The sequence below is a fragment of the Penicillium argentinense genome (assembly GCF_028826775.1).
Source record: "Penicillium argentinense strain IBT 30761 chromosome Unknown utg000005l_segment0_segment0, whole genome shotgun sequence".
In the NCBI taxonomy this organism is placed as follows: domain Eukaryota; kingdom Fungi; phylum Ascomycota; class Eurotiomycetes; order Eurotiales; family Aspergillaceae; genus Penicillium; species Penicillium argentinense.
The window spans coordinates 84,364-109,363 of NW_026622664.1; the positions used below are offsets into that span (position 1 = coordinate 84,364).

Consider the following 25,000-nt stretch of genomic DNA (forward strand, 5'->3'; position numbering starts at 1 on the left):
CCCATTCACGATTTCCAGGCTGTAGAATTGCTCGACGACCATGATACTCAGCTTGAGTAACCGCCTTTTGTGCTGATATAAGGCCCATCGCAAAACCAGTCTCATCAAAGTTATAGATATCATCTGGTTGGATACCGTTCTTATTTGATGACAGATTGAACAGTTTTAAACCATTCACGCAAGATCTTTGGATCTCATTTTGGGCACGTTGGTAATCGTAGCATCTTGAGAAGCGTGTTTGAAGTTCTTCTTGGCGATTGACGATATTTGAGGCCCAGATTTTTCCAACAGTTGGTACGAGGGTATTTCCACGGTCGGCAAGTAGAATATTAGCCATACCTCTCCCAGTAGAGGGCCTAGGGGTTGCACCACGTGATCATAGATAGTATCCACTAAACAAGCGATTCTTCTTCAAATTCAGTCAACTTGTGACTATTAGCGCGTGTAGTAGCCCGATATTGGTGGCCATTGACGCGGCCCTGTAGCGTAGTGCGGGGTACCTGTTAACGTGCTGCGATCGCGCGAATTGAGTCGATACAGCCATTCTGAATATCTCTAATAGCTAGGAGGATTCGGTTCTCCTGCTTAGTCGAGATTCGGCTTGATTGAATGTGTTTTGGTGGCATGGTGGGTGGTTGAAGGTGGTGGGTACGCGTCGGAACGCGTTTTTTGGTTGGGTGGCCGGCTCGCTTGGGAACTACGTTACTGTATTTTACCTCTGTTCTGGTTCTTCCTATAAAATGTGTCAGGATGAGGAATCGATGTACTGGCTAGTACTGAAGATGTCCAAACAGAATAAGATGATTGATTGTAGGTCCCCCGATCGGTTGAGCGATCTCAGGGGTCTTTATAGTTGAACTATGGCGTGTTATGACACCATACTAGGTGGAAATTGGGTGAACGATGAATAAGCCAATCCCGAAGGGTCCTAGTGGTATTTGACCACCTTCTCAGTTTGTCACACCCCCTCAGCGTTCGCACAATCTCCAAAAATCCTCTGCTAATCGAGCAGGTTTCCGATATCCTCCATGCCCATCAATTGAACGAATTCTGCGTGCTTTTGACGCGGCAGTAGCTTGGTGAGCCCATCCGCAGCCATGTCCTTTGTTTCGCTCCATCTGATGAGAATTCTGCCTGCCTGGACCTCCTGACGGAGCCAGTGGTTGTGTACATCAACGTGACGTAGCTTCGTGCGCAGCTGAGGAGCTTCCTTGGTGAGAAGCCGGATCGTCTGCTGGTTATCACATCTGATAGCGAGCTCGTGCTTTGGATCAAAGCGAATAGATTCAAAGAGACGTTTCCACATGCTAATATTCCTTGCAGTCTCAGAGATCGCCAGTAGCTCCGCTTCGGTAGTACTGGTAGTCACTGTACGCTGTTTGCTAGCTCTCCAGTCAACTGGTCCTCCGAAAATGATGCATATGTATCCCTCCGAGCTCTTCCGGTCAGGATTATCAGCGAACGAGGCATCACTAAAGAGAGTGACGGCTTCGTTGTCCTCAGATCGGCGTGGCCGGTAGGTAAGGGCAAGAAAACGGGTGTGGTATAGGTAGGATATCACACGGTTGATCGCTTCGAGATGCTCCGGTCCCGGGTTCGTGAGGAATTGAGCTAACGCGGAAGTTGCTTTGGCTGCATCTGGCCGTGTGATGGTAGTGGCATACTGAGTGGAGCCTACCTTTTCCTGGTACTCATGAATCTGTTCCTTTGTGGCCTGCCCAGCGTACGGCTTCAATGTAGCTGGTGGTAAGGGTGTATCGAAGCGGCGGTATGTGGTAAGGTGATATCTGCTGGCCATAGAGGAGATGTATGAGTCCTGACAGAGCCAGAGGGCCATCTGTTGTCTGTCACGGACGATACGAATCCCTAGGAACCACTCAGCTTCGCCTATGTCTCTCAATTCCCATGTTACATTGAGCTTTTCTCTAATGTCTGCCGCACGCTGGCGCTGAGATGGGTGATTGACAATGATTATATCATCCACATAGAAGAATATGATAATGCCGTCCGATGCGAAGAGACAAAGATCTTCTTGAACGACAGTGAGACCTAGCTGAGTCAAGACCTTTGAGGCCTCGCGCTGCCAGAGCCTCGGAGATTTCCGTAAGCCGTAGAGAGCTCTTAAGAGCTTCCAGCAATGTCCAGACTGTCTGAATCCCTCTGGCATCTCGGTTATCACTGTGTCATCCAGTGAGCTATTGAGAAAGGCGTTGACGGCATCAAATTGGCGTGTTTCAAGGTCAAATGCAGCGACTAGGGCAAGAACGGTGCGGGCCGTACGGGAAGCGAGGGTAGCTGAATATTTCTCTTCTGTAGAGAGCTTCTGGAGATCTCCTCGCACACAGATTCTCGCCTTCAGCTTCGCGAGATATCCATCGCTATCGAATTTATAGTTGAATACCCATTTCAACGGAAGCACCTGCACGCTGCGGTCATTTGGACGCTGTATGACATCAAAGGTGCCTTTTCGTTCGATAGTTTTTACCTCAAGGCCGGCGGCTGCTAGGAAACCTTCGTTGAACGGGTGATTTATCATCTCTCGCCAGTTCCGGGGTTCAGGGGGAAGATCATCACGGTGAGGTCTCGTGTGTGAGTGAGATCCGTTGAGGCCAGTTGCAAAGGCTGCGAGTATACCCTCTTCAGCATCCTCGTCTGCCGAGAAGGCTAAATTGCTGATATCTCTTGATGTTCGTTTACGTGAGCCTGACAGAATGTTCCGAGTCGAGATATCTCCCACGATGTCTCTAGGCGCAATGCGAGTCCCTTGTGTAGGTGTAGCGGCTGAGAGCTCTCTCTGAAGTTGTTCAGTGAGTTGATCTTGAGAATCACGAGTTGGTGGTTCCGGAAAGGCACCTGGGATTGATTCTGGTGGTATGCGAGGCATCGAGGCCTGTATAGGCTGAATGGATGGCGTGGGTGACGGTGATATCATCTGTTGAGGCTCCACTAGCTTTGGAGTGGCTGATTTCTCTGGCTGAGGTATATCCAGACTTGGTCCAGAAATAACCTGGTCAGAATCCTCGTTGTCGTCGATAACGAATGGCATGGATTCCAAGATATCGCTGACAGGCTCCTTTTCTAGCTCTTGAGTGTTAAAGAACACATTCTCATCAAAAACAACATCTCGCACTGATCGTACGGCTCCTCTGCGTGGAAACCACACCCTCCAGATATTCGAGGCTTCATAGCCAACGAGATAGCCTATTTCGGCGCGTGGTTCCATCTTTGCTGCGTTCGGAATAGCTTGCTTCCTCACATATGCTCGGCAGCCGAAAATCCTCAGATTCGCGAGGTTAACACGTTGTTGTGGCTGATTAAGGAATGCCTCTTGGTAAGGGACTATCCACCGGCCGTCTGGCAACTTCGTGGGCGATCTGTTGATGATCCATATCGCGGCTCTAACAGCTTCTGGCCATAGATTCTTCGGAAGGCCTGCATCGGATATAAGAGCACGAGCCATGGTGATTACCACCCCCCAGATCGCTCCGCGAAGCCATTCTGTTCCGGGGTACCCACGACACTGTGTTCAATGATAAAGCCTTCATTTGACAGGAAATCCTCTACTGTACGACCCGCAGAGCGTTCGTTATCGTATCGAAAGGCATGGATCGGAAGATTCCACTGCTTCTTGGCTAGGGCCACAAATTGACTAACCGCGTCTTGACAGCCGTTCTTCTTCTCATGAGTATAGGCTGCATGGAGGCGTACGCCCTCGAGGTAGAAATGCGTCATCCAGCGATCTCCATTATAACCTGGGTCGATCTGGACAAGATCAAAGTGGATACGCCCATACTTGCCGTACGGTGTTCCAGTAGTCCTGCGAGAGATCTGACGTTTGGCCTTGGTTAGCTGACAGACTTCACATCTCTCAGGGTTGTCATGACGGTTATCTTCGCAGATCCCATCGATTTTGACTCCATCAACCATCTCTGGTAGCTTTTCAATCTTCTGGTCAAAGGCGTGGCCTAACCGACGATGCCAGCACCGCGCTGAGGCTACTGAGAGATGAGGCTTCTCCGAATGCCGTACCGAAAATGCTGCTCGGTGATTCGGATCATATATGACTGTGTAGAGACCATGATATCTCCCTATCTCAAGAACAGCCTCTTCGCCTTTAAAGATCGCTCTTTCAGCAGATTTGAAGCAGAATCCTTTGTCTTCGATCACAGAGAGTGAGATCAAGCTTGTGTGGAAGCCAGGCGAGTACCACACGTTATCCAGGGTAATAGGCACTGTAGCGCCTGTACGAGGGTGTCTCCCAGTGATCCTGACCTGCCCATAGCCTATCATCGGCGTCACTGTTTGACCGGTTTTAACAGTGCTATTTCGCGGCGTATAGGTCAAGAACTGTCGGCGGTCGTTGCAGATATGACAGGTGGCTCCAGTATCAAGAATCCAGCTGTCTTTGAGAAGCTCATCGTCCACTGCTGACGCTGCGATAGCTCGAGTATCATTAGCGAAGAACGCTAATGACGGATTCTCTGGCTGAGCCGAACCAGCTAGGTGAGCTGATTTAGCGTTTTTCTGCTGTATTTTGGCGATTTTCTCCTGATCTTGAGGACTCATCTGCTTTATGTATTCAGGAATGCGTTGAACAGTTCCCTCTCTTGGCTTCCATCCATCTGGTCGAAGTGATTCGTCAAGATAGAAGCATTTTGAGTAGTGATGCTGAGGATGTGCGTTACCACACGGACATTTCTTGCGATAGGCCTTTTCTGCAGGCTTAGCCTCAGGTTCACCATTCAGTGAAGCTAGAGCTATCTTGGGCTGCTTCCGTCCTCCAGAGACTGTAAGATCTCCACGGCGGCTGCGATAGCTAGCTATAACTTCATCAAATGTGACAGATTTATCCTTATCTGCAAGCTTTTCGCGCCAGGTTATGCACCAGCCATCATCAATTGGTTGTATAGCGTCAAGAAAGTCTCGTATCGCGAAGTGATCTCCAAGTGAGCAGTCAGGTATGCCCGCGATCTTGCCCTCTTCGAATAGGCTAACCCACTGAGTTAACCAGTGGTTTGTATCACCTGAAGGCTTTTGTTTGATCATCTCTCTCCAAGCACGGCGAAGTTGTTGCTGTCGATTCTGAGGTTTTGGTTTGAACGTTTCAGATAGCTTCAGTAGCTTCTTTCGCGGTGAGTCCTCTCCCACAATGAGATAGTGATGTTCTGTGGCTAGCGAGCGGGTGATAAGGCCATTCAATCGTGACATAGTCTTTAACAACCTCTGCCGGCGCTGATTACGACGATCGTACGCTTGAACAGCGAACGTGTATCTCTTCAGCTCAGCATCATCTAGCTCCATAATATCTCTCTCTCGTTGGCGGTTATCCCGGGGTAGTGAGGGCTCTTCCTGAGCCTCGGGCACTTGTAGGACCTCCTCGTCCGTCTTCTCAGGATCAAGGTAATCCCATACATCTTCTGCAACAGCCGCTGACTTGATATGGCCTATCCAGACCCTCCACTGCGCTTCCGACTGAAGCTTTTGGTCAAGCGGGACCTGCATCAGATCTTCCCTCGCGATATCAGACATCTTCGCAAAAGATATAGCTCAGACACTCGAATTCTCCTCATATAACGTTTCCGAAGGATGTTTGTCGGTGCGGATCTCGCTGTGTGCTGAACGTAAGAGCTCACAAGGGGTGGCTAAGCGTTCAGGGGTATCCGACCGTGTTAGGTGCTTCGGGGATTCGTTGACTGCGAGATACAGAGCAGGTAGGTGATATATCTCTCTCATACAGTCAGGCAGTCCGGGCTCATAACTGTCAGGATGAGGAATCGATGTACTGGCTAGTACTGAAGATGTCCAAACAGAATAAGATGATTGATTGTAGGTCCCCCGATCGGTTGAGCGATCTCAGGGGTCTTTATAGTTGAACTATGGCGTGTTATGACACCATACTAGGTGGAAATTGGGTGAACGATGAATAAGCCAATCCCGAAGGGTCCTAGTGGTATTTGACCACCTTCTCAGTTTGTCAAAATGCTGCAACTGATCACCTAGAAGTTGGAAATTTTAGGAAATCATTTTGAAATTATAACAAAGATCCCTCGTTCTTTATTACTTTCCAAAGGGAAAAAATGACCTTCCTAGAGTTTTGGGCGCTTTTTGTTAGTGGGGAACCAATCTTGCATTACGTAGTTAGAAGATATATTTTATACATGGACGCCCACTAATAACCTTCTACACAACACACACGTCCTTATTATAACCCTGATTAGGGCCGAATTCCCTTATTAAATCATTCCGCTTCATCTGCGACCGAATTAAATCTATAATGATGATGATGAATTCATTTGCCCGATGTACATAACTTGCTCTAAATATATGCTGTTATACAAGAGTGCTGTCAGGCCTGCCGACAGTTTGAAGGTAGTCGCCAGCCCACTGAACGATTGTTTCCATGGGTTGCAACGCAAGCCCCTGATTGGTCGCCCGAGAATGTATGCTGTTGGTATCACCAGCTAGGTACTGTGTACACAGTTAAGTGGACAGTGTGTATGCTCCAAAGCAAAGTCAATTGATTCTCGTTGATAGATGTTGATGTTCAGTCTAGTTGGAAAAACACCCCTAGATCCCACACGCCGGCCTTCGGCGGTCACAACACCGGGGCTACAGCCCAGCGCAAGAATGCGTACACCAAGCAAGGGATGTTATCCATCGGTCGCTAGCAGTGGGTCACAGCCAGTTTGTTCTGACAGGAGAATATATCCCGACATATGCAAACATGACAAAATAGACAAAATAAACAAAGGAAATCCAAACGAACGTCGCCTCCCCTCGCTTGCCTTCGGGCCTTCAGACTCGCAGCTGCCAACCTGCCGAAACGGCCTCGGCCGTCGAGGATCAACCGCAAATAAGGACCGCACGGGAGCATTGGACAATACGCCATGATTTTGGGAGAACCCTCAGGCATATACCTCTTTCCCGGCAGGTGTAAATTGCGGAGGGTTGAGATTGGTGGCAAGCCAGTGTAGATAGTGATGTAGTTGACCCGGCTACCCCAACGTGACCTGCCGGCAAATCGGCCAATGGGCTGACAGATCCGAGAATGACAAATCAATCAATCAATCAATCAATCAAATCCAAAACGAACGTCGCTTCCCCTCTACCCACTCTCCTTTCCACAATCAGACTTCATTCTCTGATCTACTTCATCCTCCACCGCCTTCATCTGCGCAGCCCTCTGGGCCGTCGGCTGCCGCTCCTGCGCTCGCTTGCATCAAGGGAGTACAGTGGACCTGGCACTGCACTCCTAACGGGCACCATCCTTCTCCTTCCGTCACACTGTCCTGAGGGGTCATCCTTTTTCGTCGCCTTTTCCGTGCTGAGAGCCAATGGGTCGACTGCTTGAAACTGGTTTAAGAGACCTGTCCGGACCATGAATTCGGCCACAATTATGCGAGCCTCTGGCCGCGTCAGGAGCTCGTCGAGTCGCAGAGCAACTCCGCGGTCGGACAGAGCGTTTCTCATCCAGTTGCGCTCATCTTGGAGTAGCGGGCATTCAAGCAAGATATGATCGACGGTCTGGTTCCCCAGATTGCAACCACATCTCGCTGACTCGCGCCGATTGATGCGAGTCAAGTAGGCAGCAAGGCCAATTCGTCCAGTACGAAGCTGCATCAGAATGGACGCTGTCGCTTTCCGCAGGTCGGACCAGTATTCCAGGGTCTTCTTTGTTGGTCGTTCGACTAAGCGTTTCGTCGGTCGACCTGTTCTTTCTATAGACCATGACCTTTCCCATTCGATTTTTGCCTCGCGGCGAATGCGGCTTTTAGCTGCAGCTGCAAGGCGAATATTAATGTAAGAAGAACCTAATTATTTTTAATTTTTAATTTTTAATTTTTATTATTTTATAGAGTGAGAAAGAAAACTGCAGTGTTGTGCCGTTTTAACCAGAACAGGTGTAAGTTTAAATTACAAACAGGAGTATGTAAGCTGCATTAGTAGCACCTGATGGGCTAGAATCGGTTAAAAAAGCGAGAGTTATGCTAGTGCGGTTTTCTCGTGGTTATCCATGGATAACCGTGGTTAAACCGCAAATCTGCGGTTGTGGTTGCGGTTTTCAAAATGATATCCAAAACCGCAAATTTGCGGTTGTGGTTTTGACTTTGATACCCAAAACCGCGGTTTTGCCGCAGTCTAGGTCCGTCACTCCGTATATCCTCCGCTGATCGTATATGCTTCATGTGTATCCGTGACACATACTGTCTCAGCTTGCCCGGGGAAAAGACCATGTTCAGCTCGTCTGTTCGATGATTAACAAAGAAAATACATCCATTACTTATTTCTCTCTCATGAGACAGATCCTAATACATATGCTGCTAGCAAAATATGGGGAAACGTGGTCCAGTGAAAAGTCCCGAGACAGGCACCAATTTAGAGGTCCCAGACAACGGACGGAATTTCTCCATCCAGCTTCTTTTCTGCGAGAACGGTCCCAGGAGCCCCGGAATGCTTGTCCCACCGAGCCACGACAACACTTTGGCTGCCTTCTAATGCCACCGCAACCATAGCCTGGGTAGGTGCAATGCTGAAGTGGCGAGGGGAGGAGCCATATGCTGGGTACAACCCGAGGAAGGAAACCTTCTCAGCCTTCTTTCCACTAGGATCAGCGCAGAGGAACAGGGCGAATGAGTCTTTCTTTGGGCCAAATGTGCTGTCAAGACGGTTGGAGACGACGATATGGTTGTTTTCAGGCTTTGGAGCAAGGTCACGTTAGATGAAGAATCACTTTTGGACGATACCTTAGGGGGCAACACCCGAGACTTACCGAGATTGCAATTTCTGCGGCCTTAGAACCGGCGGGGGAGGATTCCTCGCCATATGTGCTTCCTTCGTAGACCTTGCGGAAGGAAATTCCGTTGCTTGAATATGTGACCCGGAAACCACTCAACTCGTTGCTCAGCTCCTGCACGAGGTAAAAATAGACATCTGAGGAAGTGCTGTTGGATCCGCGGGGGGGTCCAAAACACGCCGTGTCTGGGTCCAGATCCTGGGCTCACAACCAGTGGCTCAATCGGTTCAAGAAGACCTGTCGATGGGTTGACACGAAAGACGCGGACGATATCAGCTCCAAGGTCGGGTACAAGGGCAAACCGTCCGGTAGGGTCGACAACTATTCCATGGGGATGGGGGGCTTCTTGGCGACTGGCGACCGGACCAGGAGAGGCCATCTGGTATGTGAAGGTTTGTTCATGCTCGAAAAGTCCTAGGACAGGGTCCACGGAATACGTCGTGACAGAGGATCCTGAGCTATAATACCAGAGCAAAGTCAGCAGCCCGTACCATATTTCGTGCTACTATTCTCTAGATTCGATCGAAACTTACTAGTGTGCTACAGCAAGGAACTTGCGCCCTGAGATCCCAGGTGCCGAGTACATGGCAGACATGACAGGGCCGGCGGGGGTTTTCAGTCGCCCGAGCTTGGTGAGTGTCCCATCTGGATGAGATTTCAGGCTGGTTATGGTGCCATTGGGAGCATCGATCCCTTCGTCGAGGCAGTACAAGACACCATTGGGACTATCCAGCATCAACCAAGACGGGCTGCTACCGCACTCCGTTGTCTGGGAGAGGGTGGACAGGTCGGTGGAATTGGAAAAGTCCAACGAGGTGACAAGACCAGCGTACGATGCCGCATAAAGCCTTGTAGCAAGGGCAGCGTTCCCGAAAAGGGAGGCTGTAAAAAGTATAGAAAACGTCTTCATTGGAGCGGTTCCTTCTGCTTGTCTGCTCTGGTAGTTAGATGGCAAGGATTGAGAACGAAGAGATGAATTAGGTAGTTGACAATTTTTGTATGTGTGACGGTTTGCCCTAGCAATATGGAAATGAGTGAAGTCCCCACCGCTCCATTCATCTTAGACGTATAATTTCCCTTTGTATTCCTGCTGTTTGAGGCAGTGTAAACTTGATAGGGTATCGATGTCTCTTATCGCGCACGTGGCGCACAAGGTTCTCGTAAATGAGTTGCCACTCCGCCACTCTTGGCGCCAATGCAGTTTTGAGTTTCCGACGACATTCCTCCTTCTCGGCATGCCGAAAATGGACCGTACCGAGTACGACGCCGATTGGTAACAAATAGAGGCCCAGACCGAGGCCCAGATCGAGGCCCAGACAGGAGAATACCTTCGAATTACGAAGCAATCATGGGCGAGACTTTCATCTTCCGTACATTTCCGGAAGTTCCTTATCAATCATGCTTCATGAATTATACGAATTAGCTAACTTCCAAGGTTAGCCAAAGTAAGTTGCCTTTGTTTCGATTCACAAGGTCCTCAGAATGGAATTGGAGTTCCCTGGCTGTTTTTAAAAGTCCACTGTTTACACTCATATACTGAAATCAATGATCATACAGTCCACATAGTATCACCCCCAGTTACAATTCAGACCTCGATTAATATTCAATACGACTAATGGAGTTCAACCCCTGGAACTTTGTACCTAGACATAGTATGAATATGTATACGGAGTCGTGACCTAGTGCGAACATTACACGTCAAGAAGATCCATTTCACTCGTATCCCAATTTAACTATATACACAGGAGAGCAGAAGGATTCGATTTAACGCTATTTCACGCTAATCCACACCAGCCTGATGAATGACCCACCACTCAGAGAAAGTAATCTCTGCTTTTAGCACAGGTACACCCACGGGTTTGGTTGTTCCTCCCAGATAGGACACCGGTTACATGAAAGTTAGGATGAATTTAGTTTGACCGCTCCCAGACACCAACTTGCCAAGATGTGCAGAAGTTTATCCTGCAGATCAGCCGGTAGATTTCATCTTTTGGAATTGAAGATTGATAGCTCACCCCTATTGCACCATACAACGTGCCGTATGTGGGCTCGTGGAGCCCCCCGTGGGTTTTATTCAATCATTCGAAGTACGGTATTTGTATAGTTTGAAAACAGAGGAAGCAATCCTCTCGAACATATTTATTTGATGCTTCTGATCGTCACTTAATGCACACCGACTCACTCCTTTTCTTTCGTTTCTGTGTACATTGTCCTCCGGGCCATTGTTCCGCATCATGAAATCTACTATTATCACTTCCATTCTCTTGTCTGTGGCTGCTGTCCAGGCCTATACCCCGGCCGAGCAGCTCGATGTCCAGTCTCACCTACTTTCTGATCCCAACAAAGTCCAGGGAAAGACTTACGACTATGTCATTGCTGGTGGTGGTTTGACTGGCCTGACCGTGGCTGCCAAGCTGTCCGAAAACCCGAAGATCAAAGTCCTCGTGATCGAGAAAGGATTCTACGAATCCAACGACGGACCGATCATCGAGGATCCCAACATGTATGGGGATATCTTCGGAACTACTGTGGACCAGAATTATCTCACAGTTCCCCTCATCAACAACCGAACTGGAGAAATCAAGTCTGGTCTCGGTCTTGGTGGCTCGACCTTGATCAACGGCGATTCCTGGACCCGTCCTGACAAGGTCCAGATCGACTCATGGGAGAAGGTCTTCGGCATGGAGGGCTGGAACTGGGACAACCTGTTCGAGTACATGATGAAAGCTGAGCGTTCGCGTCCCCCGACTGCCGCCCAGGTTGAAGCCGGTCACTTCTACGACCCTACCTGCCATGGAACAAACGGAACCGTTCATGCCGGCCCTCGCGACAATGGCAAGCCTTGGTCCCCACTGATGCGAGCCCTCATGAATACCGTCTCCGCCTTCGGTGTCCCCGTCCAGAGGGACTTCCACTGTGGTCACCCTCGTGGTGTCTCGATGATCCCGAACAACCTCCACGAGAACCAGATCCGGGCTGATGCTGCTCGCGAGTGGCTTCTTCCCAACTACGAGCGTCCTAACCTGCAGATATTGACGGGGCATATGGTTGGAAAGGTTCTCTTCGACAAGACCACATCAGGCCCTAGGGCCATTGGTGTGAACTTCGGTACCAACAAAGCTGTTAACTTCAATGTCTACGCCAAGCAGGAAGTTCTGTTGGCCGCCGGATCTGCCATTTCCCCTTTGATCCTCGAGTACTCCGGTATCGGTACCAAGTCCGTCCTTGACAAGGCCGGTGTCAAGCAGATCCTCGAACTCCCTGTTGGTCTCAACATGCAAGACCAGACCACTACCACTGTTCGCTCCCGCGCCAACAACGCACCTGGACAAGGTCAAGCCGCTTACTTCGCCAACTTTACTGAGGTGCTCGGCGACCACGCTGCCCAAGGTATTGAGCTGCTGAACATCAAGCTTGACCAGTGGGCCGAGGAGACCGTTGCCCGTGGTGGTTTCCACAACGTGACTGCCCTCAAGATCCAGTACGAGAACTACCGCAACTGGCTCCTTGATGAGGATGTTGCCTTCGCCGAGCTCTTCTTTGACACTGAGGGCAAGATCAACTTCGATATCTGGAACCTTATCCCCTTCACTCGTGGTTCCGTCCACATTCTTAGCAGTGACCCTTACCTCTGGCAATATGCCAATGACCCCAAGTTCTTCATGAACGAGCTTGATCTTCTCGGCCAGGCCGCTGCCACCAAGCTGGGTCGTCAGCTCTCCAGCGCTGGTGAGATGAAGAAATACTACGCTGGCGAGACCATTCCCGGTGACAACCTGCACCAGGATGCCACTGTTGAGGAGTGGGGGGACTACGTGATGATGAACTTCCGTCCTAACTGGCACGCTGTCAGTACCTGCTCCATGATGGCCCGTGAGCTTGGTGGTGTTGTCGACGCTACTGCCAAGGTCTACGGTACCCAGGGTCTCCGTGTCATTGACGGCTCTATTCCTCCTACTCAGGTCTCCTCGCACGTCATGACCGTTTTCTACGGTATGGCCTTGCGGATCGCCGAGTCTGTCCTTGAGGACTACGCCAAGCAGACTTAGATGGACTATTTTACGTGGACGATCATTTTGGCAAGAGAGATATTGGCCGATCATCCCAATAGTTGGAAATCCCTTCCTCCTTTTAGATTTGAGAGAGCACTCACTAATGTCCTGACTCTGATTGGAAATCATCCTTTCTTTGCCCTCGTTGTTTGCTATTTCCTTAATTTTTTAAATTATGTAGTTTTACGTGTATTTGTGTTTGTACTAGATAGAAACTTAAACTATATAGGTAGACTCTGCTGCTAGCTGATGGTATATCATCTGCGCTTGACAGGCCCCGTTAGACCGCCACTCTGATCCCGACTTTTGCCCTCTAGAAATTTTACCGTCCTACAGCTCCGTACCAACACAAACCCAGGATAGCACCAATGATGATAGACAGAGCTGGAGGCAATTTGAACCACGCGTTCCCCGAATACGATATAGTGGTGACGACCACCCACCACGGCTCAATGGCCAGACTTTGTCCCGCACTGTTCTTTGGGGTCAGGTAGCCAATTTCCCATAGCCGATAGACAGCCGTAAACACCAATCCAACCGCTGTCGCATTAACTCCCCTCAAAAAATGAATGATATACTGCTTTCTCCGCAGCACACTCCAGAAACTCTGGAACGCAACAGCCAACACAAGGCCCGGCACAAAGATACCCAACCAACCGAGTATCGCTCCAAAGACCGTGGGGAATCGCGAATGTTGCAGGGCAAGTGCGCCCAGAAATACGGCGAAGTTGAAGTTCGGACCCGGGAATGCTTGGATGATAGCTAGACCAATTAGAAAGTCTCGGCCGGAGACCCAGCCTGGAGCGACGACGTAGGAGCGTAGAAGAGGAATCACGACCGGGCCTCCGCCGAAGATCACCGTTCCGGCGAGGTACATGCTTGTAAATAGATCGAGTGCAAGTGGAGGTGTGGTCAGTTGCCCTCTTGCGACGAGGATAGCGATAAAGGAGGCTGTACAATATTAGCTGTGTATTACTGACGGCTCAGGACGCGGGCAGAGTACCAAAAAAGACCACTACGATGGCAAGCCCAGTGCGAATACGAATCACATAGTTCACCGATTGGCTCGCGTCAGTCCCAGTTGTGTGTAGTGAATTCGATGGTCCACCGGAACTCTCAGACAAGCTGTTCGGAGAGTTACCAGTGCTACTGCCCTTTTTCCTTGATCGTATTGGGTCGCTCCCCCCGCTCCTCCAGGCGAAGTAGGACCCATCTCCACAGAGGTTGTGTTCACCTCTTCTGAACATGCAGGTTGGTTATGTCTATTTCTCCAGGCTGCTTTGACCTTCTGTGCCTGCGTATAGAGCCATCCATCCCAGATGACGATGACCAGACCGCCGCCCAGCATCAATAAGGGGAAATACCACAAAGCGTTGTAGCAAAGACCCGCGCATGCACCAAAAATAATCAAGATGCGAGAGATCTTGTCGCGAATAGCCTTCTCCGCTAACTGAACTGCAGAAACCGCAACAATCCCGACGGTAGCAGCATTAAGTCCTGTCAGAAGAGCGTAGACCGGGGTAGGAAGTGTCTGGCTGAGGTTTTGGATACCGATTGAGAGAGCATACATTCCGATCGCACCGGGGAGACTGGGACACGATCAATAAGGTAGGAACACATAGTCGGCCTTGCAGAGCAGTCTCACCTCCAGATGACAAACACCATGAGAGCGGGAATGAAGCCCGCATGGAGCAAGGCGAGACAGAATAACATCTTCGTGCTGCCGGGGCCAGGTAGGCCCTGACAGATGGCGAAGAGTTCTTGATACTATGCTAATACGTTAGAAAGCAGGTCTCCCACGGGAAACGCCATGTCTGGCTGGTGCTAGAATACAGTCTGCTCGTCTACCCACTTTTCATTTCCCCCTTGCCCCTCCACGAACCTGGCATAGAGTATCTGGAAATGAACAGGTGGACCTCCGAACGCGGTAAACCCTAGGTCCCATGTACTACGAAGGACATCGATCAAGCGACTCGCGAGGGGGCTTTGGTCGTCATCTTGTCGTGGTTGGGCGTGACTGGACCATTTGCGATTCAATGACTGGAAAGACCAGATGTACTGTGAGAGAGGAGTCGGAGGCACCATTTTCCAGGCCTCCCTGTCTGTCGAAGCGCGCAGGTGATAGTTGCAGATGGATAACGTCGAGCGACCTCCTCCTATTTATTTCACTGCGGTGAGCTGTGGTTTAAACGCGGGCGCGTCGCGTTTAGGGTGACTGTCATTGGCGACTGTTCATTCGTCCCCCTTTTTCTTGGGATCACATGACGCGTTCTTGACTGTTGATTGGTGGACGTGTTACTAAGATTACGTTTCCGCATTGTACGGAGCGAAGGGTTCAAGCTGGTTTATCTGCTTGGTTCCTGAGTAGAACGATACTGCCACTACATGTCAATCGTCGAGATCCGGGCTCTTTTGGAACCCAGTGGGCCGTGTTGCGTTTACATGTATACCAAAAGTGCCAAAAGCATTTCTTTGATAGTGAACTTCCGACATTGTAGTCATATGAGGCTGGTGCAGGTCAGGAACCATGCCGCACCATCTAAAATAATTCCCAAAGTGCCTATACGAGTAACCAAGTTGATTGGAAATCAATCTGTCTTCTCGCAGTATGTATAGTCTCAAGTTTTCCTTCTAGAGCAATAGAATAATCAATCTTCATCTGGTTTACAACACGAAGTAATCCCACCCCTTCCCAATTGATAGGGCAGGGGGTGAAGATTTGAATTGAGCTTCGGGAGAAATGCCGGTCGGCCAAGCTATGAAGGGCTCGGTAGTCATCGCCACCCTTCCATCTTTGTTGCCGCGAAATATCTGTGACTTTGTTTATGACGCGGGGGAGGCTTGATATCCACAGTACGTGGGTCCCTTGGGGAGTCCATTATCTGCCGCGTGTGGGGTGGGTGGGTGGGGATGGGGCGGGGGCGGTTGCAGCGTTGATTGGATATGCCGAGATACGCCAGCACAACTGCTTGGCCACCAATGCCCACGTCGATCGGTCGCAGGATTCGCCACACGCCAACCACTTCGGACAGTCCCACTTCTTTGGAAATGTTAGTTGAAAGATGAATGGCGCCCGGCCCATTATTCACATTGGTCCTGTGAGGATTCACCTTTCGATCAGAGCGGTTTGGTTGCTTTGGGCTTGCGATGGCTGCTACCTATTCTTAACCCCTTTCATCCTTGTGGACCACTCATAAACAGAGGCCGGATGGCCATGACTGCCTCTTTCTTGCCAGGATGACCAGCAAATCACATTCGTCGCGTGCGACCAATCCCCGCGGGATCGTGTTGGAAGCCGGTCGGCTCGCTGGTCATCATGGCCGCGGTGACACTGACTAACATGAAGAAACACGCCCTCCTTCATAAGCTGATTTTCCCGCTTACGAATGGTACCTCTCCTTTACGGTCATTGGATTGGTGGCGTCGTGGAATCTGCACAATGTGGTTGCGTGGATAAAGAATAAGCCACTTCTGTCTCGTCGGGCGTCCTCTTCTACATCTCACCCATCATTCTCGTGCGGGTGGTGCAGATCAACGCCAATATTACCTATTTCCGGGACGGCAAGCCTTCTACCAGACCACGCGGCCTATGGAACCACGTTTCCGGTATAGTATCCAATTATTGTGAGGTTTTGCTTGTATAATAAGCTCCACAGGGACCCTTGGTGGATTTTTACCACAGTATGCTGATTCATCAAGGCTGCACTGATGAAAACCAGAGATTGTGGTTGATGTGGGGAAGATTTCTTTGGAATGCGCCCGACGGGGCGCATTGGTCCGGTCCCGAGTTGTCAGAGCCGATGAGATTTCCGCTCATTCGGTCGTTCGGTGAGTGCAAAGTTTCGCCGATTTTCTCCCTAGTGGCCTATTTTCTCCGGCGCGGGGTAGGTTTACGGAGGAGGGTGGCCCGACTGGGGGAGGCGAAACGTAGGCGGGATCCCGTTCCGGGATCGTTCTTGGCCGGTTACTTGCATGCCGTCCTCTCCACGTTCGTTGATATGTCGTCTTGACACCCTCGGTCTCCTTGAATTTGAGGAGAATTTCGAATATTCGCAGATTGGAAGCCGCCCCGTCTTCAACACTTCTTTAGGTGCAGACGTAGTAACCAGGTCCGGTGCGGGAATAAGAGAGACCACATCCCGGATAACTTCCTCGTATGCCAAGACGATCAAATGGAGATGCAGGCCGCACAACTGGGGAAGAACTGGGGCATTTCTGGCGAACCGCTTTATTGAAGCCATGTTAAACTTTTCCTCCACAAAAACAATGTATAAAAAGCCGCCCCCTTCAATCTTCAACCCTTGCTCTTGATCCCCCCACTACACTTTCATTTGGCTTCCACCATGGTAGCCCTTCAACTCAACATCGACTGGAAGTCGCATCGACGCGCCATCGCCTACTGTTTGGTGGCCGCCATCGGTGCCCTTTGCTACGGCTATGATACGATCTACTACACCGGGATTCAGGGTATGGTATGGTTTGCCAAGGACTATGGCGTGAAAACCGCAGAAGGCTCCTACGAGCTTGCAACAACCTTCCTGTCGGTGTCGGCCAGTATCATCTACGTGGGAGAGTTCGTCGGCGCTTTTCTTGCCGCTCCTATCAACGACCTTTTCGGCCGACGTTCCGTCTTTCTGACGGCATCTCTGTGTATCGTTGTCGGTGCCATCGTGCAAGTGTGCTCCTTTAGCTCTGCTCCAGTTTTCTATGTCGGCCGCGTCCTGGTTGGTCTAGGCATCGGGCAATTCACTGCTACTTGTCTTATGTACATTGGAGAGGTGGCACCCTCTGCCATCAGAGGTCCGGCTCTCATGTGCTTCCAATTCATGCAGTCCGTCTCTCAATTGGTCGGAGCCTGTGTAAACGAAGGCACCAAAGACATCGCCAGCGCTCAATCCTATCGCATCCCCATGGCCCTCCTGGTTGTTCTTCCCGGGATCATGCTCTTGTGCCTGCCATTCACCCCCGAAACTCCAGTGTGGTACATGTACAAAGACAAGCGTGAGAAAGCCATCAAGGCTCTCCGCAAGATCAACCGCAGCTATCCGGACTACGACCCCACAACGGACATCCAAGCCATCGACGACCAAGTCCAAACGGAGCGCGAAATGGCCAAGAATGCCAGTTGGATCTCCCTCATCACAGACCCCGTCGAGCGCCGGAAACTCTTCTACGCCTGCGGCGTCATGTTCGTCCAGCAGATCAACGGCATCCAGTTCTGGTACACGTACGGCGTGGTCTTTGCGCAGTCCATCGGCGTTGCCTCTCCCTTCACCATTAACATTGGCATTTACGTCCTGCAAATCGTCACGGTGGGCGTCGCAGTGATTTTCGGCAACAAGATCAAGCGGCGCACAAACCTCCTCGTCTGCTCGTGCGGTATCTTTGTCTCTCTCATCGCCGTCGGCGGCCTCGGCACCACCCGGTTACCAGACGGGTCCTTCAGCCGCGGCGTGGGGATCGGCATCGTTGTCCTCGCGTACTGCAACATTGTCTTCTACAACTTCTCCATCGGTACACTGTCTTACATGATCGCGTCGGAAATGTCCGTCGGCCGCAACAGGAACAAGATCACCGCGTGCGCTATTGGCACCTTCTTCTTCACCGTCTGGCTCATGGTCTTCACCAGTCCCTACATGTACTACACGGGTAACCTGGGACCGAAGATCGGGTTTGTATATGGAGGGACAACCCTCTTCTTGCTGGCGTACTCGTGGTTCTGTGTTGGCGAGACGGCGGGTCGCAGCAATGCGGACATCGAGAGACTCTTCCAGGACCGGGTTCCTGTACGTGAGTGGGCAACTTATGTGATCCCTAGTGATGAGACGGTTATTCAGAAGAAAGGCGCGGAGGACGAGCAGGTTGAGATGGCATGAATTATATGACATGAGTCTATGTCGGTAGATGTTGCCGGAGACGCAGTCGAGAAGGAAGATTGCTGTTTTTTTAATTTATTTTTTTATGTTTTTGTATTAGTCTTGCTCTTCACAAGTTGCAAGGGGATAGACCGAATATATCTGTCGTGTGATTCCTTTGGCTGTACGAGCCCTTGAAGCAGTTGCGATACAGTATTAAGCAGTTGCATTCCTATCAACACCCTCTCCACACTTGCTGGCAAGAAGCTTAAACTAAGCATCTTTTCCAATTATATAGAGAACATCCATGGTTCACGTGCCAGTCGCAGGACGAGCGATATAGAGGAACTTCATCTGTTACTACTTGTTGAGATGGGCTACGACGAAGCACTGAATATTGAATAAGGGCCTGCTAGACAAATCGACCTTAATGTAATTTGCAGAACTTGAGCTTGACTGTATTGTATCGAACTGTCTACATGCGATTCTGGGGGTATTTATCCCTGAACGGGCGGCAAGCCCCTGACAGTAGTAAATCCCTCATAATCGGTCTCGATTGGTGTTCTTCCATGAAGACCCCCTGAATGTAGAATACAATGGCGGCAAGAGCGATTGAAGCGCATATCAAGCTCAGTGCCTCCGGTTTCCCTGGACAGGCATGCCGACAGAGGTTGGGATGAGGCATCAATTCAGTGCCTTATCCTGGAACCTCAACACTACTCAGCTCATGCTGAAGGAGCTGGATCAACAGGTCTGTGCTAAGAAAAAAGGTTCTGGAGAGCCCCCGGCCAGGAAAACGGTCCATGCTTTGATGCGCTGTCCTGGATTCTGTGAACTGGGACCGCACTGTTGGCAGGATCCATACGGAAAGAAATTCTACAAGCTCTCCCGGGACTAATTGGAAAGTCTGGTCAAATATGTGCAGACTGGTGAACTTTTATAGTCACATGATGATGTTCCTGGCATGATGTGTGAACAAATCCATAGAGCAGAGACCCAATCGGTTGATAAGCCGAGGACTCATAATCGCTCTGCGGCCGAGACAAGCTGCCCTCCGATTACTATCACAAATGTCCTTCCAGCGCAAATCCCACAGGCAGCCGGTTCATCAACACCTCCATTTCCAAAGAACGCCAGAGGTTCTTCAATTGATATCCCTGTCCTTCATATTTCAAGCCTTCTTGATGTTGCTGTGAGAGAATATAATACCTGGCGACAATCACGTCTGAGTGATGAGGTATTGAAAGCCGAGGTCAGAAAGGTATGTGAGGTAGCCCTAGATGATGGTCCAGACCTAACGCAAGACTCCCGAGCCCCATCCTACAAATACCCAGGAGACCAGCATCAGTGTATCGGTCGAAGACTTTCAGCCTCGGGTTCTAACCGAGCCGCTGCTGGTATCCCGTAAAAGGACCCGCAGCGTGGATGGCTTCTCGTCTTCGGAGGGCATGGCCGCGTCACCACTAGAGATGTGTGGAGGCTCATCGACAGTCTGAAGACAAACATCACCCACCAAACGGCACTCATCGAATCCACCAAGGCCGAAATCGAAGATGTCAAGCAAGACCAAATTGTCCTCCGCGACCAAAACGAGAAGCTTCACGAGGAAGTCAGAACTCTGCGAACCCAAGTCGAAACCCACCCACCAGCGCCCCCGGCAAGATCATAAGCCTCGGCAGCGGCCAACGGCAACGCCACCCACCCGCAAGCGCCACCCGCGCCCCGACAAATACCAGAACTGCTTTCGAATTAGTACCCAAAGATCATCTATGAACCCAATATTCAATGAAAACGGCGACAGAAATACCTTCAGCCGTTATCTTCTGTCAAGAAAAATGTTACTGAGATCATTACTGCCTAGATGCCTGGCAGAATCGTGTGCATAACCGAGTCAGAACGACCGGTCAACCTACGGGTATAGGATCCCTCTCCTAGAGACCTTAACGCTTGAGGAAATCTTGCTTTTACGAGAATACACGTATTCCACCTAAGTCCCTCTTGCCTACCACCTAGTCACCTGGAGCCAACCAACCTGGCTGTTTTCTCTACAATATGCGTGGACTCCAAGCCTGTCCGCAACCGTACCGTTGCTGTCGCTGAACTTTACACGGACTCGAGTCTTTAGGATGCTTGCATAGGTGCGCTAGTAGACTGCGCCAAGTAGGTCAGTCCGAAGAGCTCCCTAACTTATAGGGTTTGGCTTTAATCGAACAGTGAAGTATGAACCAACAGTAGATCTAAGTAACAGTGTGTAATTAATCGCGAAGAACTAAATAAATGTGCTTAAAGGAGTGTCCTTATATATCCAGTCCTTCTCTAAGTGGATATGTTGGTTGGTACCTTCGATGGTATAATGGATTGGACCCTTCAGGATCTACCAGATGGTATACCGGATGTGTGGCTTCAGCAAGGTTGTTGTATTGGTAATAAGGTGAAACGCAGCTAGATAAATAACATGGTTACATAAGCGCCAAGCCCTGAGGCGAGTACCGGAGTAGCATCCTCCCCCACTAGCCCTGACCATGCCCTCATGGTCATATAGGAGGTTTTTGGTAGTAGTACAGAGGTCCTCAAGCCACAGAGCACAAACCGTAAGGAAGTCAAAGAGCTTTTTCATGAAACAAAGGAGCAAAACCAGCTTTTTCTTCCTCGATATGAGGGTAGTGCGTCATAGCGAACAAAGCAATTTGGTGGAACTTGCGACCGGAAAAGTATCAGGGTAACGTCGACAGTATTGCAGAACAAAGCATCAAGGTTAGCATGCGTAAAAGTATGTAGCATATCAAAGAACTTTTGCATCTTCTCCGGGGCCTCTTTTAGGCAATCTTGAGGCCCTGCGCCTCGCTCATGAAAGCGAGAAGGTTTCTCCAAGCCAGCCTCAAAGAGAACGAGGAGGTTCAGTATCAAAGAGAACCTGGTAGTTAGGTGGACAGGGGGGATGGATGCCGTCGTCTTTGTTCTGTTCCTTCCCTCCTGGTGCTGACCACGACCTCGCGGTATCGAGTTGGCCGGATATCTCCGTTAGGAGCAGGTATAAATAGCTTCTTCCTGCTCCAGTTGCACTTCCTTCCTTCACCACTTTACCACCTCCCAACCCAGTCGAGCCCAGTCGAGCTCGACTGGCCTGTAATTCGCCCCACAACTTCTATTGGCCTCCCAGGGTACCTTAAGCCTCGGCTTCCTCAGGGTACTAAGCCTCCAGGGCCTATAGTGCCTTCTCAGACAGCCACGCCACCCCCAGTTCCTCTTGCTTCAGCAGCAACTTCGGTCAACAAGACTCCGCAACCCGGGTTCTCACGTCCTCCTGACAGCCCGTATTACAACTCTATTTTGGCCGTGGGGTTGTCGGCGAATCCTATGCTGCATGACGACGAGCAGGTTTTAGAAAGGCTTGCTAAGGAGATGCAAGTTGCATGGGATCGTATGAAGTGGGATGCAGAGGCAATTCGCTGGGCATTGGAGCGTATCCGGGCTCAGAAAGCAGTTCATAACCCTGCTAGTGAGGTTGACTTCAGTGCTTTTGACCAGATGATGGCAAGGAAGTGAGAGGATCTGTAGTAGCTTTTCAGAATCGAATCAATTACTTTTGTCGAGCCTTGTAGCTTCCTTGCGAAGTCCTTCGAGCCTTACGGCTTCGTTGAGGATCCTTTCCTATATGATCCTTCTTCTTTTTGGAGATAGATTTGTGCCTCTCTGTTGGCAGCAGGGACTCTCCGTCAGGTCCCCAGTACTTACGCTTCCCACGGAAGGAGTAAGGAGAGCTCACAGCTTCATTTGCACCATCGTCATGGGCGGGTGGCAATTGAGCGTCCTCATGTGCCTCAACCAAAGCATCTGCTGGAGGTTCCTTACGGCCGTCTCCTGCTGTGGGCCGAGGTTCTTCGTGAACCTCCTCAGGCACCTCGCGTACCAGGTGCTGGTCCGTTTCCAGAGGCTCCTGTTGAGCCTCTTCGGTCGCTACCGTCGGTATTGGTGTATTGGTACTGTTAGTAAGCGGTTTTCTTGGCAACCGAGTATTAGCCCTGCGAGTCTTTTGCGTCATGCGTGAGACCGCTTGCTGGAGGATTCGGTCCTCCTGGGCACGTCCTTCAGCATCCCCCTCCCCCGCTACGCGCCAGCGTACACCTGAACGCTGGAGTTGGAGCCACTCCTTGCGAGAGATCGTGGATAGCTCCGAATAGGTAGCAGGCGGAGGTTCAAGGGCGTCGATGATGTCACGAACCTCGTCCGGATGCTGTAAGGAAAGGCCCTCACGGCGGAGTTTGCGGTTCATGGCGGACGTCGTCCACAACTGCTGTGGGTCATCAACATAAGCCTTCAGCAGTCGATTACCGTGAATCAGGTTCCTTAAGACCCGGCCCGAAGGTTCCTCGAGGGCATAGGTGCCGAGTGGATGGGCCTTTAATACCTTGTAAGGGCCAAACCAACGGTTTTCGAACTTCTCATGGCTCTCGTTTCTGACGAGAACCCAGGTTCCAACAGTGAAGGTCGACTCTTTCACAAGGGCGTCGTGGATGATCCTTGAGCGTATGGCACGGTTGAGCAAGAGCTCGTTGGCGCGAGACCTTAAGTGGCGTACAAGCTCAATTTTATCCGCCGCGTCGAGGTTCTCTTGATCGGTGGCGAGAGGGGCAGGCTCATCGGACAGTAGCCTTGGGTGCTCGCCATATAGCAGCAAGAACGGGCTCATGCCAGATGTAGCATGATTGCGGATGCGCGCGGCGAATAGGGCTTGAGCTAGGAACTCATCCCACAGACGCGTTGGTTTTCCCATCAGGAACCTGGTTAGCATACGGCCAAAGAGGCCATTGAGGTTCTCCACCTTGCCATTGGTTTGCGGATGGTATACGGAAGTTGTTCTGTGCCGAATGGGCAGGTTTGAGACGTATAGGTGTACTGCAGTTGACAGGATATTTGGGCCGTTATCCGTGATCAACTCCGCAGGGGCACCGAAGTTCATGACGATCTCCTCATGGATGAATTGCGCAATAGCCAGGTCAGATGCTTCAGGAATCGCTCGAGCCAGTGGCCATCCTGTAGCATATTCAACAGCAGTGATTATCCAACGGTTACCGTTAGGGGTAGTTGGCAAGATGCCAATTAGGTCGAGGCCCCATCGTTCGAAGGCCCTTAAGCCTTCCTTATTAAGGTACGAGGCAGCCTCTCGATTCAAGCTTTCTTTGGATCCTTGCGAGACCTGACAATTTCTGCAGGCTTTTGAAGTGGCCATGATATCCTCCTTCATAGAGGGCCACCAGCCTCGTGGGCGTAGGGGACCCATAAGGCCGGGGTAGCCAAGGTGGCCGTGTTCTTCGTGAAGCTTTCGTAGGAGGTCGTCACGGAAATTCGGTTCAATATAAGGTGCCCTAACGCTGTCAGGATAGCAGAAGACCAGTTGCTTCTCCTGGTTAGGGTGGGCACGCATTGGTAAAGGAGTTATATTCAGACGCAGGTGGTCGGAATATTTCTTCACGGCGTGGAAGAGCTTATGGTCATCAGGGACCGTGCCATTCATCAAGAAAGCCATAGTTGCGGACATCCAGTCCGCTTCAGAGAAGCCCTGTACGGTTTCGGGCAAGGCATTGAGGTCGGCAGACCGCATAGACATGTTTATCGCAACGTTTCCTGGAGTATCCTGAACAAAATCCGGGCGACGGCTAATAGCATCAGGTACTATAGCTTCGGAGCCCTTCCGGTAGCGGATCTCGAGGTTATATGACTGGAACTCCTGTACCCAGCGAGCAAGGCGCTTGCTGTACGCTTTTGTGGTCTGGAGGTAACTCAAACCTTCATGATCCGTGAGGATAGTTGTGGTGGTGCCATTCTCGATATAGATATCCCAGGTCCTTAAGGCTTCCTTAATGGCCAATAGCTCCTTTTCATGAGTGGGATAGTTAAGCTCTGCGCCCTGTAGCTTGCGGCCATCGAAAGCAACGGGGTGCAGCCTTTCGTCATGCCCAAGCTGGCACAAAACATACCCAATTGCCCACTCAGAAGCGTCTGTTTCGATGGTGAAGGGCTTGGCTCGATCAGGTTGCCAGAGGACTGGAGCAGATAGTACGGCTGCTTTACAGCGTGCAAAGGCACTCGCGCATTCGTCAGTCCAGCGGATAGGACGAAACTTCTGCTTGCGGAGTTCGACATGTGCTTCCTTCAGGAGGTCATGTAGCGGCGCTGCGATAGCCGCAAACCCTCGTACGAAGCGTCGATAATAGGTTGCGATGCCTAGAAACTGGCGGACTTCGTGGACATTCTTTGGTTGAGGCCAATTGCGAATAACCTCAAGCTTGGCCGGTACA

General features: G+C 50.6%; 5 protein-coding genes across 5 annotated transcripts; 2 read left to right on the plus strand and 3 right to left on the minus strand.

Annotated features, from left to right (window-relative positions):
* Positions 1-8,376: 8,376 nt before the first annotated feature.
* Positions 8,377-9,704, minus strand: N7532_004832 (uncharacterized protein; the record flags this gene model as incomplete). Its single annotated transcript, XM_056617326.1, is given in 4 exon segments — positions 8,377-8,697; positions 8,771-8,992; positions 9,003-9,252; positions 9,328-9,704. 4 exon segments carry the CDS (start codon positions 9,702-9,704, stop codon positions 8,377-8,379), a joined length of 1,170 nt encoding a protein of 389 aa, XP_056473485.1.
* Positions 9,705-11,028: 1,324 nt separating this feature from the next.
* N7532_004833 (GMC family oxidoreductase) lies at positions 11,029-12,843 on the plus strand (the record flags this gene model as incomplete). Its single annotated transcript, XM_056617327.1, has 1 exon — positions 11,029-12,843. The coding sequence occupies one exon, from the start codon at positions 11,029-11,031 to the stop codon at positions 12,841-12,843; it is 1,815 nt and encodes a 604-aa protein (XP_056473486.1).
* A 325-nt stretch (positions 12,844-13,168) lies between these two features.
* Positions 13,169-14,931, minus strand: N7532_004834 (chromate transporter-domain-containing protein; the record flags this gene model as incomplete). The annotated part of the gene is made up of 5 exons (XM_056617328.1): positions 13,169-13,797; positions 13,850-13,961; positions 13,988-14,435; positions 14,492-14,613; positions 14,680-14,931. 5 exons carry the CDS (start codon positions 14,929-14,931, stop codon positions 13,169-13,171), a joined length of 1,563 nt encoding a protein of 520 aa, XP_056473487.1.
* A 2,258-nt stretch (positions 14,932-17,189) lies between these two features.
* Positions 17,190-18,722, plus strand: N7532_004835 (uncharacterized protein; the record flags this gene model as incomplete). The annotated part of the gene is made up of 1 exon (XM_056617329.1): positions 17,190-18,722. The coding sequence occupies one exon, from the start codon at positions 17,190-17,192 to the stop codon at positions 18,720-18,722; it is 1,533 nt and encodes a 510-aa protein (XP_056473488.1).
* Positions 18,723-22,281: 3,559 nt separating this feature from the next.
* On the minus strand, positions 22,282-22,743 carry N7532_004836 (uncharacterized protein; the record flags this gene model as incomplete). The annotated part of the gene is made up of 1 exon (XM_056617330.1): positions 22,282-22,743. One exon carries the CDS (start codon positions 22,741-22,743, stop codon positions 22,282-22,284), a length of 462 nt encoding a protein of 153 aa, XP_056473489.1.
* Positions 22,744-25,000: the final 2,257 nt, after the last annotated feature.